General features: G+C 56.0%; 1 protein-coding gene across 2 annotated transcripts in view; it reads left to right on the top strand.

Annotated features, from left to right (window-relative positions):
* The window catches only part of LIMD2 (LIM domain containing 2), a 13191-nt gene extending 660 nt beyond the window's left edge, over positions 1 to 12531 (top strand). The window contains exons 1-5 of one of the 2 annotated variants that reach the window (XM_035347786.1): positions 5511 to 6213; positions 8188 to 8332; positions 10839 to 10883; positions 11136 to 11275; positions 11742 to 12531. In XM_035347786.1, the coding sequence (XP_035203677.1) occupies positions 8291 to 8332; positions 10839 to 10883; positions 11136 to 11275; positions 11742 to 11901 (387 nt within the window). In that variant the 5' untranslated portion in view covers positions 5511 to 6213; positions 8188 to 8290 and the 3' untranslated portion in view covers positions 11902 to 12531. Of the gene's footprint in view, positions 1 to 5510; positions 6214 to 8187; positions 8333 to 10838; positions 10884 to 11135; positions 11276 to 11741 lie in introns of those variants that run through there. The other variant, XM_035347785.1, reaches the window with a different exon arrangement.
* Positions 12532 to 16601: the final 4070 nt, after the last annotated feature.

The following is a 16601-nucleotide window of genomic DNA, read 5'->3' as shown; positions in this document are numbered from 1 at the left end:
CCCCCCCCGCCCCCAGAGGTCGGACCCCCAGGCAGGAGATGTGCCGGGAACTTTAGCTTTGGGAGGAGGCTCGGCCAGGGGGGGTCGCGGGAAGCAGATTTGGGGTGGGGGAAGCACAAGGGGGGCTCTTCTCCCCCAGGGCAGGCAGGGAAAAGGGGATGCTGCCGGATCTCCAGGCACCTTTTGGGGGGCGATGCTGCTGGGGAGGGGCAGGGGGCGAGCACCCCGGACCCTGCCTGGGCTGGGGGGGTGGAGGGGGTGTGTGCAGGACCCGCACCCGGTGCTTTGTGGGGTGAGCGGGGGCTTGGGGTTGCCGGCACGGCTGCAGCGGGGTCTGGGGGTGCAGCGTTTCGGGGCTCGCGTCCCCGCGCTGAGCTGAGCTCCCTCTTTGTTGTGCGCTGCGGTACGTGCTGGAGGGGGGCTGGACAGATCCATTTTATTAAGCCGATCGGAAGGAGCAGATATGGAAGGGAACCTGTTAGATCCCAAGTCCCTTATCCCCCTCAGCTGATGCCTGCTAATTCCTGGTGATGTGTCTCCCAGCGCCCCAACCTGCCCGGCTCTGAACCTTTCCAGCGACAGGTCTTTCATCGCTTCCCCGGGGAGGCTGTTGCATGACTGTGAGATTTAATTACAACACAAATACTCCGAGCTCTGACACAGCCCCGAACAGCCAGGGATCTCCCAGGGCTTCACAAAGGAGATCAGCTCTGTTTTCAGCCTGGGGAGGGAAAGGGAACAGAAAAAAAATGCAGTGATGTGCCCAGCATCACCCCGAAATTAGCAGCAGAGCTGGGAGCAACCGCAGGTCTCCCAGGTCGCAGTCCTGCACCGTAACCACCGGCTTTATCTCTGCAATCCCCTTGGGTCACTTGAGAGCAGATAACCTACCTCGCAGGTCACATTTTTGATCAATTTTCCACCGGTTTCTGTTGGTGGGGTGGGCAGCAGTTCTGGAAACGCAGACTAATCCGGCAGCCTGGGTCATGCCTTGGGAGCTGGGCTTTGTCCACCGAAGACATCGCGCCGGGGCTCTCCCAGGGAAGACATCTGGTGCCCCAGCTGAGCTGCCACGTATTTAAGGCCAGGAAGAGCACGTCTGCAGCATTATTAATGCAGATTAAAAATAATAATTGCAGGGTAACTGATCGAGCATAGCCTGAAACTGCCCCCGCGTTAACGTCCTTCCTCAATGGGAGCCCCACGAGAACCAAATCCCCGTTAGGAAGGGAGGGTCTGCAGGGACCCCGGTGGGCCAGCGCAGCACAGGGTGCGATGTGACGGGATGCATCTTCGTTGTCACCAGGCTCAAAACAAGACTGCTGACCTTTTTTAGGGAACAAAAGTCCCACGAGACTTCTCGCTAGGGAAGGGAGTTCCACTTCTGGTTTCCTTCGGTGTGTCAGCTCTGCGAGCCTCCAGATACCCCCTTCAGGCCCAGCTGTGGTGGTTTTTTTCCTCTCCTTGTTGCCCATCCCCAGCTTTCAGAGTGGTGCCCATTGTCAGGCAGCTGCCATGTTCCCAGAGGTGTCTGCCTTTCACTTTCCAGCTAAGCCACTTCTATCTGCCGTCTGGGGGTGTTGCAGAGCTTACCTAGCTGCTAGCACAGCGCTGGGACGGAAACCACTAAAGCTGGGTGAAGGGATTATTGCAAACACCACTAAACACAATTTAGATGCATTTTTCACTCCTCTGGTGTGCCCATAACCCTCTCCGTATGGCCGGCTCAAGGGTTTTCAGACACAAGAGCCTCGGCAAGCCCTGATGTGCCCTGGCACAGCCTCTCCAGGGCTCGCTTTGCCCAGCGCGCTCTTTCTTCGCTCCGCTGCGATCCCATTGCTTTGCAGAGCCCCAGCCCTCGCCGGGCTGTATGGCATCCTGAATCCTACCAGAGAGCTCAGAGGTGAAGGCTGAACGGAGAACAGACGGGTCAGCTCAGCAAGAAAGAGCTTTTTTTTTTTTTTTGAAATTTGACATGTGAGTGCCATTTTTGGTGGCTTGAGTTTTTGGATGCAATCCGTATGTTGGGCAGCAAGTGTGGGAGCCCACAGCAGCGCTCAGGGCTGGTTTGGAAGGACCGTGGGAAGAGGTTGTGCTGGGTTTGGGGCTTGGGGAGCAGAAATCACCCCTGCTCTTGCTGCAGGTGGTGAAACAGCACCAGCTCCCAGGCTGATGGGGCTCCCTGAGTTTTGTTCAAGATATGGGCTAACGTAGGAAGTGCAAGTCCAAAGTCTGGTGTTTTACCAGTGATATTCCAAGGGAGATCAGCCAACGTAACACTTACAGGTTATGTTTGGGGAAAGGGGGAATTACAGAAGGGGGAATTACTTACAAGTCCACTGGTTGGAATACAATAAAAATGGGTTTCTAGGATAGGTTTTTGGAAGAGGAATTAAAGGTTGGGAAGCAGAATAAATGCAGCGTGGTTTCAACACAGATCATGTCGAGTTATCACGGTGTCTTCCTTGGATGTGATAACCAGCTTCCAAAACCACATGGCCTAATGGGGCCACATTTCAGGAAAGCCCTTGGTACACTTCCCCAGGGACTTCAGGTGGAAATAGGAAAGAGGATAAAGAAGAGCCAGCAAAATGGAAAGAGGACACTTGGATCCTGCTGCAAGGAGAGGTCTGGAGACTGAACATGTTAGCAGTCCCTTTAGTGCCCAGGTGAGATGGAGCAATGCTGGCAGGACGCAAGAGATCTGCCTATGGTGAGAAAAAGCAGATCAGCAGAGAGGAAGGTGAGCCAGCTTCCTAGAAATGGCTCAAGTGGAGCTGAGCCAAGGCAGGTGCTTGGTGAGCTGCAACAAGAAGCTGCTGTAGGCGGGGGGACCTCAGCAAGGGGAGGGCACTGGAGAACAATGAGCACCTAGGATTACTGGCAGAGGTGAGAGAAGAAAACATCAAGCCAGGTGTTTTCTGGGGTGCCAGAGAAGTATTCCTAACAAGAGGTCTGAGATTTCCTCTAGTGCAGGGCATCCACCCGCCTGCAGCAAGCCACCAAAGCAGCTGGAGGACTGGAGAGCAGAGTAAAAGGGGTTGGCTTCTCCTGGTGAAAGAGGAGGCCGATAGGCACAGCCTTTACAAAGGCTTTGGGGAGGCAAACATTAGGGTGGGCAAACTGTGGGCATAATGCCAGTAAACGGATAAACATTTAGGCAGGAATCCAGCAGGTGAGGATTCCAGCTGGAACATGACAAGGTTGTAGAATGGATTATGGTAAAACGAGGAGGGGAGGGAGGGAGCACGGCCCGCTGTTTGCCTCCCATGCCTCTTTGCACCAGGTTTAGATTGCACTTAATCAGTACCATGCTGCAGAGCTTCCAGGTCTTTCTGTGAAGCGTTTTTGCCTAATGTCCAATCCGAACCTCGCAGCCTGCAGTTTTGGCCATTGCTGCTTGCTCTGTCATTAATGAGAAAGGTTCGTCTCTGCTTGGAAAAGAGGCTCATCCAGCCTCCCAGCAGGCTTCCTGCTGCATTTGTCCGCTGAATCTTGACTCCTGGCAAGACAGGAGATCCCAGGACACCGAGACTCCCTTCAGACCTTAATCTTTCAGGGATGCCATAAAACGTGGCCACGGGCCAAGGAACGGGCTGCTCTGTGCTTCAGTTTCCACTCCTGGAAAACAGATGGATCCCAGCAGCATCCTCCTGCCTCAGCCGCCCCCTCCAAGCAAGGCAGGGGCTGGACCAGCCCAGATTGCCTCGCCCCGGTCCTTCCAGGGCTGTGACCTCCTCCGGGAGGCAAAGCCGGGCAGGGCTGAAGGTGGGAGAGAAGAAAGGATGGGCAGGTGCTGCCCTTGGGCTCACTCCTCGCGTGCGCGGATCCCCCCGTCGGTGCCCTGACAAAGGCAGCCCTGTTCATCCCCACAAGTATTCCTTGTCAGCATCCCTCAGCATTTCGGCTGCAGATTTCCTGCCCACTGGCAGCCTTTCAGGAGGCAGCCCGGGCACGGGACGTGGATGGAAAGGGGATTAGCGGGGCAGGCTGCTGGAAGGTATTGCGGGGCCATGGGGTGCGGGCAGGAGCAGCTCGGGGTGGCGGGGCTGAGCAGGGCAGGGGCTTCTGCACCAGTGGCCCTGTTGGTCCTCCCCGGAGTGCTTTGTCCTGAGCCAAAGCACCCTGAAGCTGGTACTGGTGAGGTCAAGTGGTTGGCCTGAAGCAACACAAGGAGCCAAGATCTGAAGCTGACTTGAAGTCTCCCATGGCCAAGGTTGGAGTCAAGACCACCGGGCTCACTCCACCGTCCCCCCACAAATGCAGCTCGCTCTCTTTCCATACTCGAAAAGCTGAAGCAGCACCAGGGGTCCTGAGCCCCCTGGTCGGGTGCTGGCCTGTTTGATGCTGACTCTGCACTATGCTTTGCTTCATGATGTAGTTTGGCTGTGATGCCCCAGGGCTGCAGAAACAGGGCCCAGCTGTGCAGCGAGTTGGTGACCCCCAGGCTTGGGGTTGGCCTCCTCCAGCTCCTTCCCTGCAGCTTCGCCACAAAGCCAGGCGCTGAGCTGGTCAGTGGCTGGCCTGCGTGTGTAAGCTGCACTGATCCTGCACAAGATCATGGGGACATCGGTTGTGTTCATTTTCATGGGGGAGAGGCTTGACAGCCTCTCCGAGGTGTTGAGCCCCTGCCCGTGCCTTGCCGTGCTGCCGGGGACTCTCGGCATCCTCCTGGGACCCGGGGAAGGAAGGGGCCCGGATCCCCCCTGCTGCGTTTGGTCTTTGGGAAAGCCTCTTGCCGTGGCCCAGCGATCCCAGCAGTAAACATTCACTTCACAGGGCTGCTAATGGGAACCATATGGTGGAGAGGGGCCTCTCGCCCTCTGCAGTCACATTACTTTCCTGTAGCGGAAACCCATCGGCTCTCGGAGAGGCGTGCAGCCAGCAACGGGCTGCTCCGCGCCGGGGGCCCAGTGGGACCTGGATGGCGAGGCACCAAGGGCAGCCTGGGCGGCCCTGCTGGTTTAGGAGAAGTGGGGAAAAACCCCACGCCTGGCCTGGCTACTTTGGAGGCAGGTTGTGGTCGGGAGGAGGATGCTATCCTCCAGTCGGTTGGGGAATTTCCTGGAGGGGCCATTCCAAACGCTTCCCCGTCCTTAACGTCTGTCCCTGGGGGCCAGGCAGGAAGGTGAGCAGGGATGGGAGAGGCTGCAGGACAAACGCTGCTGTGAGCAGGCAGCTTCTGGGCTGAGCACTGCCTTCCTCAACCCAAATCGCTCCTTGGTCAGTGCCAAAAGGCAGAGCTGCGGCGCTTCTCCGGCTGTTTTCACACGGCGGCAGGCACACGTCCCCTGCAGATACCAGACAAGCGCCAACCCCGAGGTCCTGACCTAAAAACCAGCTTGCTGAGAGCACCAAGAAAGCCCCTGGAGCCAGGCTGGGCACTGCTGGCAGCAAGTGGTGAGCAGGTGGAGCTGAGAGCTTGGGCGCTGAGCGCATCCTGCTGGCTCCAGTGCCCCCAAGACCCAAACCCCTGTGAGACCCAAAGCCCTGTGAGACCCAAACCCCTCTGTGCTCCCCACACTGCAGCCACCAGCGCTGCCAGCAGGCTGCTCCATGCCCCGGGCAGAGGGCACAAGCCCAGTCTGGAGGCTCATCGGCCGCAGGAAGAGCAGCACGTGCAGGGTGAAGGTGTTTTCATCCCATCCTGAGCCCGAAATCTCTGGCTTCATGATAAGAAGTCAGTACCGTGTCCTGCTCTTCCTGGGCTGGGGAGGCGGCTAAGAGGCTTGGGGCACAGAGGTTTGGGGAAGTCAGAGCTAGCAGCTATGGCCAGCCTTCAGCACAGACTTGGCCGTGGCTTCCATGCCTTGCCACAGACGCTGTCCTGTGGTCCTCAGCAAATCGGTGAGCCCCTCCAGCGCCCTGGGGGTTTGCCCTGGCAATGTGAAGACTCCCCAACACCTACGTGGCAACATGTCCTTAAGCAAAGCCTGTGCCACTGGGGTTCCTCTGCGTGTGTTTACTGCCTGGGGCTCAGATCCCCCCCGTACAGACCAACACCCCCCTGCAACAGCGATGACAGCAGCTGGGAGCCTCTGAGAATCCCTCCCGCGGTCTCGACCTCGATGTGTTTCCCTTATCGCTGCAGCACACCCTTCCCCTGTGAGATTTCTACTCCTGCCTCCTGCAGGAAGGACGTTTAGCAACTTCTGCTCGTGTCCGCGGGGCTGCTACGCCACGGGGATCGGAACAGAGCCTGGGAGAGCGCGGGTATGGGGCTGGGAGCAGGATGAGTGCAGGAGGGATGGGGGCAGCGGGATGGGGGGCATGGAGGGCGGGTCTGGGGGGAGAGCATCAAACCGCGGGTCAGGTTAACTGCGACGGTGTGGAAAGGAACAGGGCTTGGGTTTGGGGTTTGGGGGGAGGCTGCATGTGGGAAAGAGGTGAAGGGAAAAAGGGGAAGTGGAAGGAGCCAGGGAGTGTCTGTGTGTGGGGGAGAGGGGTGCGAGGGGGGAGGAACTGGGGGGGGAGGCAGCTGGGTAGGGGAGGAAGATGAGCTGTGAAGGGGAGGGGAAGGGAAGCTGGGGGTGATGTGTTTGTAGGGGAGAGGGTGAAAGGCAGGTGAGAAGGGCAAGGGTTGCGCATCTGTGCTCGAGGCACGTGGGTGGGTTTTCTGGGTTCCTCAGGCTCCCCTTGGGGTCTGTGCTGTGCTTTAGGGACCGTGCACGCCCCCGAGGTGTCAGAGGGAAGGTGCTGCACTGGGACACGGGGGGCAGAGAGGGGCCGTGGGTTCGGGCTGCACCCCCAGCCCCGTTTGCGCAGCCCACGGTGCGCATGGGCCGCCTGCGTGCACCGCCACCCGCCCTGCTCACGAGCAGGAAATAACAAGCGAACCGCAGAGGAGACGGGAAATGATTTAGGTAAAATCGGAGTCGTGTTCTCAGCCGGAGCTCTGAAACGTTTGCAGCAGGGGCTGCCCAGCCCCTTGGCCTGCGAGGGTGAGCCCCACTCCTCCGTGCTGCTCAGGACCCGGAGCAAAGCTCAACTCTGACAGCAGCCGCTAATTTGGGGTGCTCAGCTGGGCGCTGCTCATGCCCGAAACCAGCTGCTGAGTGTTGGGACTTTTTGGGGACCAAAGAGCCCTCCAAAACCCAAGGCATGTTTACAAACATCACCAGGAGATCAGCAGGAGGGGGGAGTGCTGGCTTGCCAGCCCCCAGCACCTCCCTGTCCCTGCAGAGCCACCCCTTTGCTCCCATTTGCACCCAGGACAAGATGGGGGGGCCGGGGGTTAAGGCCACGGGTTCAGCGTCTGCTGCTCTGCTCCTCCCTCTGCACCTCGTGGTGCTCAGCCCCACGCCTGTTCCGCATGTGCAGAGCAGGGCTCATCAACCCTGGCCTTTTTTGGGTGTTTTGAAGTTAAGGTGCAATGGGGAAACCCCCGTGAGGATGTCAGCGCCTTTTTATCTTGTAGCAAAGGAGCTGGTTTGCAATGCTGGTGGCTTTTTGTTGTTGTTGGTGGTGGTTTTTTTGTCTTGTTTTGTTCTGTGCTGCATTAAAATGGTGTGAGACGCGTTGAACTCAGGCTCCTGGACATTCAGCACCTCACCTGGAGGCCACAGCCTCCCAGGGAACCGCTCTCAGCCTCAAGGCAATGTGGGCACCCCGACAGGACAAAGTCCCCGTCACCCACTCTGCTGAGCTGTGATCTCTGTTCAGCGAGGTTTTCTGGGTTACAATTAGACTAAAATCGCTGTCTTTGTGATTTTAGCGTCGCCAGTCTGTTGGTGGCTGCATCAGTGAAACGCTGGGCTCTAGTTTCACCACCTGGGCAGGACAGCAGCTCTGCCTGGAAGCTGCGTCCCTTATCCTTGCTGCCAACAGCTTGGCCATGGCCTGGTAATTGCCTTCCACGCGTGGTTTGGAGGCTGTTTGCAGGAGATATCGCATTTCCACGTCTCCCTCTCCCATCCCAGCCCATATCTTTGCACAGGAAAGGGGACAAGAGGTACTGAGCTGCATGCCAGGCTCAGCTCAGCGCCCAAGATCGCCTGCCAGGTTCCTAACCCAGCCGTACCCCAGACCTGCACCTCCTGCCGGCGGTGCCCCTGGAATCCCGTACCCCAGAGGCAGCCCCGACCCCACACAGCAAGCTTTGAGCAGGCACCAGCTCCTGCAGAGCCGAGCAGCCGCTGGGTTTGGGGTGACGAAACCGGCCTCATCCTGCTGTCGTTTCCTTTCCAGGTGTTGCAAGAGGCCACCTTGCACCACTCAGCCACCTCCCCAGGGACCGTCGGGCCACAAGCTTCAAGCTCAGGATCAAGCGGACGGAGGAGGGCAAGGGACCATGTTCCAGGCCACGGAAGCCACCAGCACCCCCCCGGCTCATGTACGTCGCGTCCCCCGTGGTTTGTATGAGAATTTCCAGGCCGGCTGGGTTTGTCCTCGGGGTGGAAGGTTGGGCATGGAAGCAGTGTGCAGGACTTGGCATTTTAGAGCCATCAAAGGCGCAGCTACTGAGACAAGAGGACGAGGGGCAGGGATGTTCCAGCAGAAGGTGCTGTTTGCTGAGCACGGTGCGGAGTCAGCGTCCTGGCGCTGGCCCGGCCCGTTCCTCACCCTGCTCTTGTCTCGAGTTGCTGCTGTTTGTTTGTGTTTCCATGGCTTTCGGCGATCACAATTGAGAGCATGCGAGCTGCTTCGGGTTGGAGCGATCGGAGATGGAAAAACATAAAAGCTCAAGAACATCCCCTGCTGGGACAGGATACGGCCCTTCCCCGGGGGAGGATGGATCAGATACGAAATAGAAATAGATAGCGGGCCTGATCGGAGCCAGGAGGCTGCCGAGAAGTGACGAGCGGTGGTGGATTGCCCGTAGCCTTGGGAACGGATGTGATCCAGCTCCAAGGCAGCAGCGTTTTCCTTCGCTCTGGTCAGCTGAGCCTAGAAAGAGTACATCAAACCCTAACCTCCGGAGAGCACCGGGGGTTGCTTTAGCAGCGCTGAGGGACGCAACCGGTTTTACGCGGCCCGAGTCTCCCCGCTGCCCGTGTCCCTCTGTTGATTTTGGCTTTCTCCTCCAGCCTTGTGCAAGCAGGAGGGAGAAAAATCACGGCGCAGACCTCAGCGCGAGCAGCTGGGAGCTGTCTGAAGAGGCAGCTTAGCAAAGTGAGAGCTTCCTGTGTGTCTCTTTGACAAACTGCTTCCAAAAATACAAAGGAGAAATGGAGGAAGGGCAAAGCAGGGGGAATGGGGGTGGGAGATCACCCTGGGGGCAGAGAGCTGGGGCACGTTGCCCAAGCAGAGCTAAGGCAGCGGCGAGGGGAAGGACGAGGAGGCGGTGGCGGGGTGATGCTCCCAGGTCACTGCCTTGGGAACGAGGAGTGCAGAGGCTGAAGGAGGCTGTCGCAAAGCAGCCCCGGCTGGCTCACACCGGCTAAAAAATGCACTAAAAATGCACCCTTTGTTCCCAACTGAAAGAAGAAGGGGGCATTTTCATCAGTGCAAAGGGAGCCTAAAATACAGGGGACAAGCGAGGAGGAGGAGGAGAGGGAGGTAATGAGCTGTTGCAGCTGCAGACCAGAGGGACTTCACGACCCCTGTGAACGTGCAGAGACCTCACTTGGAGATGCTGGGGGCAGAAGTTTGGGCACCTCAGTGCCTGCATCTGCCCTGCTGCTCCCCTGCCAAGCAGCTGAAGGCAGCAGAGCACATCTTTAGCCCTGCCTGTACCCCGTTCCCCCTCCTGCCCCACACACGTGCAGCCTGCGGGGGATTTTGAAAGCTTTTTGGTCTCAGCCACAGCGCGGGCATTTCCTGCGCGGCGCAGCAGTGCCTGGCTGATAGCAGCGCCAGCAGGGGAGCTCAGACACAAAACATCCGGCGAGGGGCACCCAGCACAACACGCTTCGTGAGGGCGAGGGGCACCCCGGGTGTGCCACGGGGACACGGCCAGCCTGGCACCCTCCCACTGCAGGGAAAAACCTGGCTGAGCCCGGTGCACCTCCAGCACAAGTGTTAATTATCACTCTTCAGCCCTGTGGGATAAATAGTTGTTGGGCAGAAGGGACACGAGCAGCATCTCACACCCAAACGGAGCTGTTGTTAGTTAGGGGACTTACCAGGCAGCGTGCGATGCTTCCCAGTGCAGGTCGGAGAGGGGCTTTGTGATGGGGGCTGCTGCAGCCCCTCCGCAAGGCCCTTTCACCCTCTCTGTCCCAAGGGATCTTGAAGCAGGGATGCTCCAACTGCACTCCTCTGCTTTGCTGAGGGCTGATGCCAGCCCTGCGGGCCTGAGACACGCATGGTAGGTAGCCAAGGACAGCGATCACCTGCAGATGGGGAGAGCTGCACGACTGTTGTGCGTTGCAGTGCTGACAGCGTGACACCCCCCTGGGTCCGTGCTCATGTGCTGCCTCTGCTAAACAAAAGCAGCCGGTGTGTTTGCTACGTCTTGGTCCCAGAAGAAACAAAGCCATGGCATGTGCTGTATCCAAGCTCAGTGAGCAGTGCTGAATGGCAGAGCTGGCTGCTCTGTGCCCATGGCCCCAAGGATGTCCCACGGCCTCCTGGTGCGTGTTCCCTCTCTGCACTATATAAATGACTTTCCCTCTTTTTCTATTTTCCTTTCCTCCTCGTCACTTCAGGAAAAGCAGCACAGTGCAAGCAGCAACTTGCACACTGGGGCCTGATTGAGGTCATGGCCTCTGGGCAAACGAGTTCAGAGACTGTCACTGGGTGCTGTGAAGGCCAGGCAGGGGCTGCAGGCATGCCCCAAGGTCCTGCTGCTTTGCTGCCCATACAAATCCTTTGCTGCTCCTCCTTTAGCACAGCTCAGCACCGAGCCCCTTTAGACCAGGGTCTCATTTTGATTTCTCTGCTCAATCTCTCCTTAGGAGGCAAAGAACAACTCAGGAGGCAGCACGGTGCAGCGCTCCAAGGTACCTACAGCTTTACAGCACTCTTCTGCTTCATGGCGAGGGGGAGAGGACAGAAACCTAAAGCCTGAGCACCAATCCAGCCCAGTGTCATTGGAGTGGTACTGGGAGGGCAGTGGGGGGCTGCTTCAGGCTTACTGGTGCTCCAGCAAACAGCAACAGGGATGATGGGGAAGGCGGCTGCACGGTGAGATGGGCACCAGACCTCCAAACCCCCTTCCTCACCCTCTTTCCCTTTGCTCTCCCCTTGCCCAGTCCTTCAGCCTGAAGGCACAGGTGAAGGAGATGTGCACGGCCTGCCAGAAGACCGTCTATCCCATGGAGCGGCTGGTGGCGGATAAATTTGTCTTCCACAACGCCTGCTTCTGCTGCAAGCACTGCCATGCCAAGCTCAGGTGAGCTGTGCTGGGTATCGCCGAGCTGGGGCTGGGGAGGCTCTTCCAAAAAGTGCACCCCCTGCCCACCGCAGCCCTTCTGCTTGTAGGGCAGGGGAAGGCCCTTGGTCTCCCGATCACAGCATGAAGGGCTGTGATCCCATCTGGCCCCAAGTCTCAGTTTAATCCCACCTGGTACGGATGAAGAGTTTTTCCCCTTGAGAGAAGGGATAGAACCCCACAGGGATGCCAGAGCTTCCTCCTAGGTGACACAGGGCAAAGGCTGAGCCGCCCTGCAGGACCCCCTCTTTGCAGCCCCTTACGGCTGCTCACAGCAGCCCCAAGACCCCGAGTGGCCTGGAGCAAGCAGCTGGCCCTTTCTGCTAAGGGTCACCTCCTGCATGTTCCTTCCTCCCCTCTCTGAGCCTCCCAGCCCCCCGGCACCCCCTGCTGCCCCCTGCCCACCCAACCCCTTCTCCTTCCCCAGCCTGGGCAGCTACGCGGCGCTCCACGGGGAATTCTACTGCAAGCCCCACTTCCAGCAGCTCTTCAAGAGCAAAGGCAACTACGATGAGGGCTTCGGGCGCAAGCAGCACAAAGAGCTGTGGGTGCACAAGGAAGTGGAGAGCGGGACCAAGACGGCGTGAGTGGGACCCAGCTCACCCTTCCCTGGATGGAGCCCAGCAGAGACGGCGCAGAGCACTGCTGAGCTGGCAGCTAACTGAGCTGATGTAAAGCAAAGGGGACCCCAAGTGCCCGTGGGCGGTAAGGGAAGGGAGGCAGCCCAATTTTGAGGCCTCTGGGGGATATCTAGAGGGGTTTTACAGACCCTAAGGACAGGGTGGAGGTGAGCGGGGTGTAGCCCCCAAACCTGAAGCCCTCTTTCCATGATGAGATCAGACCAGAAGCACTTGCCCCCGTGGGAATGCCCCAGCCCTGTTCGCACATATCAGGCCTGCTACCATGGAAAAGTAGATCTGGGGGCTCTGACAGCGAGCCCCAACCTAGCCTGTAAGTTAGAGCAGAGCTCTCAGCTCCTGCCACACCGATTTTGCCTTGTCGGGGCTCTGAATAAGGAGGGTCTTTGGTTTACATCAGCTCCGTTCAGCTGGGATTGTTCAGCCTTAAGGATGTTGCCCTGCGACTGTTTAACAGTGTCTGTCTTTTTTATATTTGCCTTTCTTTGGTACGTTCTGCGTTGGAGCCCGGCAGGGCTTCACGTGTGACACTGCGCCATGCGCTCTTTTATTTTTGTAATACAAGGTTTCCAAGCCTTCCCTGTCTTGTCCTGTGTTCCCAGGGACACGGGGAGGTGGGAGCAGCGGTCAGGTCTGGGCAGCTGCTGTGGAAAGAGATTTTGCCCATATAGTCCTAAGAAATTATTCCTGGGTGTGGAAATCCTGAGCAATGTGAAATCCTGAGCTGCATCACTACCCTGAGAGCTACAAGCCCTGACCCGAAGCTTTAGTTGTAACCACATCAGCTTCCACGTCAGCCTAGACCACGCTCAAAGGGAATTCACTGCCATATGAATTATGTCTGCCCTTTTGCCCTGCGTACACTTTGTGGCTTGCTTGCTTCCCCTGGCAAGGCCTGCCAGGCTGGAGACCTACTGCAATGGAAGTAGGTGGGTCTGCTTTTAATTATTATTTACCTGCTGCCTCCACACACACGGATTTGCAAGACTGGCTTGAGAGAGAAAGAAGTGAGGTACCTCCTGGCTTTAAATATTGCCGGAGTTGGGCCTTTCAGAGCCCACTCAGAGCCCAACACCAGCTCCTGCTGAGGTCCTGTCTGCCACCAAACACTGCTGGGAGAACCCATACCCAGCCAAGAAACCACCAAAGAGGGGAAGAGATGGACATGGGCCATCCACAGGAAACCGACGGTGCTTCTTCAGATGTGTCTTAGCTCAGGTAACTGTGGTGCACCTCCCGGCAGAGCTGGAGGCCTCAATACTTCACCCTCGGTCCTTTTGGGCCTGGGGTATGTGCTGATGGCCAGGCTCCTCCACAGCTCTCCTTCACTGGTGAAGCAGGCTGCAGTCATAGAATCATTATGGTTGGAAAAGACCTCCAGGGTCACCTGGTCCAACCGTCCCCCTACCACCACCATCACCCACTAAACCCTGTCCCCAAGCACCACGTCCAACCTTTCCTTGAACACCCCCAGGGACAGTGACTCCACCACCTCCCTGGGCAACCCGTCCCAATGCCTGACTGCTCTTTCTGAGAAGAAATGTCTCCTCATTTCATGCCTGGCCACTCTTTCTGAGAAGAAATTTCTCTGAATTTCCAGCCTGAACCTCCCCTGGCTCAACATGAGGCCGTTTCCTCTAGGCCTATCACAGTCCCACCTGATCTCGGAGGAGATGCCTGCTGGATGACCCCAGGAGCTCGATGTCCCTCCTGTCAGAGGAGTCATTTCTCCTCGTTAGTTCAAAGATTTTGCGGGCAGGTCTGTGCGGTGGGCACAGCCTGGGGCTTTCCAGTGCCAGCACAGCAAGGACTACACTCAGAGACCCTGGAGCCCGGGCCTCACAAAGTGCTTCTAATCAACGCAGTCGCACGGGAGCTGCTGACTCCTCTTTACACCAAAAGCCGTGCAGCACACACCATGCTTACACCATAACAAAACCACTTCCTGACCAACCCTGTAGGATTCACTGTAATACAAACGAAAGCACCAAGCGTCTGCTGCTCTGCGGAGGGGGCCTCGTGACCCCGTCAGGTTCTGGTCCCTTCCTTCAGCATCCCCGGCTTAGAAAATGAAAGCAGACTCCTCGATTTTGTTTCCTGTTTCGTGCTGGCTTCACTTCCCCATTCTCTCACGCTGGCAGGCTGCTGCTCTTTTCCACACAGCAGGGAAATTATATACAAAGAATTTTAAACTATACTAGACGATTTTGGGGTAGGGGAGGGAGAAAAAAGCTTCCAAGTGTTAGGCTTTCAGTTTTTTGTTTTTTTTTTTTTTAAAAAAAGGACATCAAACAGGAAGAACAATGATGCTCTGTTTCTCTCCCTCCCTCCACTCTGAAAAACTGAAATTTGGGATTTTGTCTAAGGACAGTAGCAATCCCCACTCTTTACAATCACACCTTTCCATAGCCCTTTCTCATACAGGCACAGCAAAGTCTTGGCAATAAAGCAGAAACAGATGGAACAGATAAAAGACCACGAGGTGCGAGGTCTTTTGAATACAGATAAAAAAGATACAGATATCTTCTCTATCACTGCTTTCTGCACAGTCCCCTTTTCTCATTTGGAGAACACAAACCAACATCCTATGTATTACCAAAATGGGCTGCAGCAAGCTGACCCAGGCACAGTTCAGGGGACGGAAGGAAATCTGATTAATATCAAATTCACACATGAGTACAGCCAAAATCGACCCAGCTACCTTTCACAGAACAGCTGCTGCACATAAAGCAGCTGAAGGCAAACTCCTGCCTGCATGATGAACGTGCCCAGCTCTGTACACAGGGAAATCCTAGTGGTAACGCACATGGGGAGATGTTTTAAACAATGCTTTGTGGTCATCTGATCTGCCTGATAAGTCTGAAGGCGGGTGCACTGCACGGATGACAATGCACACTTTACATTCCCAGGGAGTACCAAGAAGCAGCAGTACAGAAAGCCCAGCTTAAAATTTCTCATCAGAGAAGTTTTTGTAAGACAAAGATTAAAGATTCACTTCTCACCGCGACGCCTATGCTTCAAATCTCCGTCTTTAAGCACAAATGCCATCTTCCCTCATCCCAGCTGCCACCAGCCTCCCCTGAGCAGCAGTCCAGCCCGGTGACCTGCTGGTGCTATGTGCCTGCAGTTCCTAGGATCCAGGGTGCTCAGACCCCATGTAAGTGTAAGATTTAACAGCTTAAGTACCACGAAGAAGAGGAAGACCACACGTTCCCAGCATACATAGCTGCCAAACACTATGACAGCTTTTTAGTTGGAGTGGCCAGAAGCCAGCCATGAACTTGGAGAAGCTGAGCAAGGGGAAAGCGCCCTGTGCTCCCCCTGGAGCAGCTCAGCAGCACCGCACAGTGGCACCCCACGCCGTCTGGGACAAAGATGCAAAGAGTGATAAGGAGCATCAGCTGGGTTCAGAAAGCAGCCAGCACTATTCGGTAAGCGAAGCAAGAGCTAGGGGGATGGATGCTGCACACAGACCTAATTGAGGAAGCTGCAAAGGACCTGCACCCACTCGTGCAGAGATGAACTTTTAAGTCATGTCCTTGTCCCTGTTGGGGCTGCCTTTTGCTGCTCCAGCACAGTGAAAGCAGCTTAACCCCAGCACAGTAGCCTGAGAGGCAGCATGAGCTGCAGCCAAAGCACAACGTGTTATAGCTCTTGGGCTACAAGGCAAGAGAGAGCTCGAGAACAGCACCTTTAATAGCAGCAAAAGGCTATTCCGGGGTGTATTGATGACTCCTGCAACACTTAAACCAGCCCTTCATCTGAAGCACAGACAATGGCAGACTGCCACCTGCATTCCCTTCCCTCTACAGCACAGATCTGGTCTTGTCACTGACAATACAAAACTGACGGGCACCCAAAAACCTTTATTTGTATTGCACACACCAAAGCTTTATTTTTGCTTTTCCACACAAGCTCGAGGCTTCCCTGTTAGCCAGCTTGCCTTTCAGCTCAAGAAGGGACCTTTTACAGAGCCTAGGAATTCAAGCCAATAAATTCACATAATAAAAAAAAATGATTTTGGGAGGGGTATAAAAAAAATCAGTAAAAATCCTTTTTATATCTGTACCATCCAGATGTCCAGTTTGGATAAGACACAGAGCACTAGGCAGAGATCAGCACCAGAAGAACAAGTGACATGACAGCTAACTGTGCCAGCATTTCCTGGATATAATGCAATACACCCACACCCAAGTGATATTAAATCCAGAAGACGGTGTTCCTAGTTGAGACTTTACTATCCTCACAGTAATAGCCACAGCAGAGTAGTATAACCAATCTCTTCAGAGATTTAAAATTACATTTGCTTCAGAACTGTTTAGTGCTGGCTTTAAAGAGGAATCTTACCTTAAGTCACCTTCCCTTGAGCCACGCTATACATGTAACACGAATTACCATGAAAACATAAAGGCAGTGGAGGTTTTTAGCTGCATTTCGTTTGTGCATTGATCAGTGTTTTGGGGCTGATCGTATCCACCTTCAGCCCAAGCTTGGAGTCATTTTCCTCTCCCAGCTCCAGCTCCAACAACACCCAAGGACACCTGGTGAAGGTTCAAGTCAGGAGCACATGCTGTATTTATAGAAATAAGCTAGCTACCTCCTAGAGCGGTGAGTGGGAGGGGAGCCCAGGGAAAAACATGCCGTCCTAC

This window comes from Oxyura jamaicensis, chromosome 27 (assembly GCF_011077185.1).
Source record: "Oxyura jamaicensis isolate SHBP4307 breed ruddy duck chromosome 27, BPBGC_Ojam_1.0, whole genome shotgun sequence".
Taxonomy (NCBI): domain Eukaryota; kingdom Metazoa; phylum Chordata; class Aves; order Anseriformes; family Anatidae; genus Oxyura; species Oxyura jamaicensis.
This window is presented reverse-complemented; position numbering and strand designations above follow the sequence as displayed.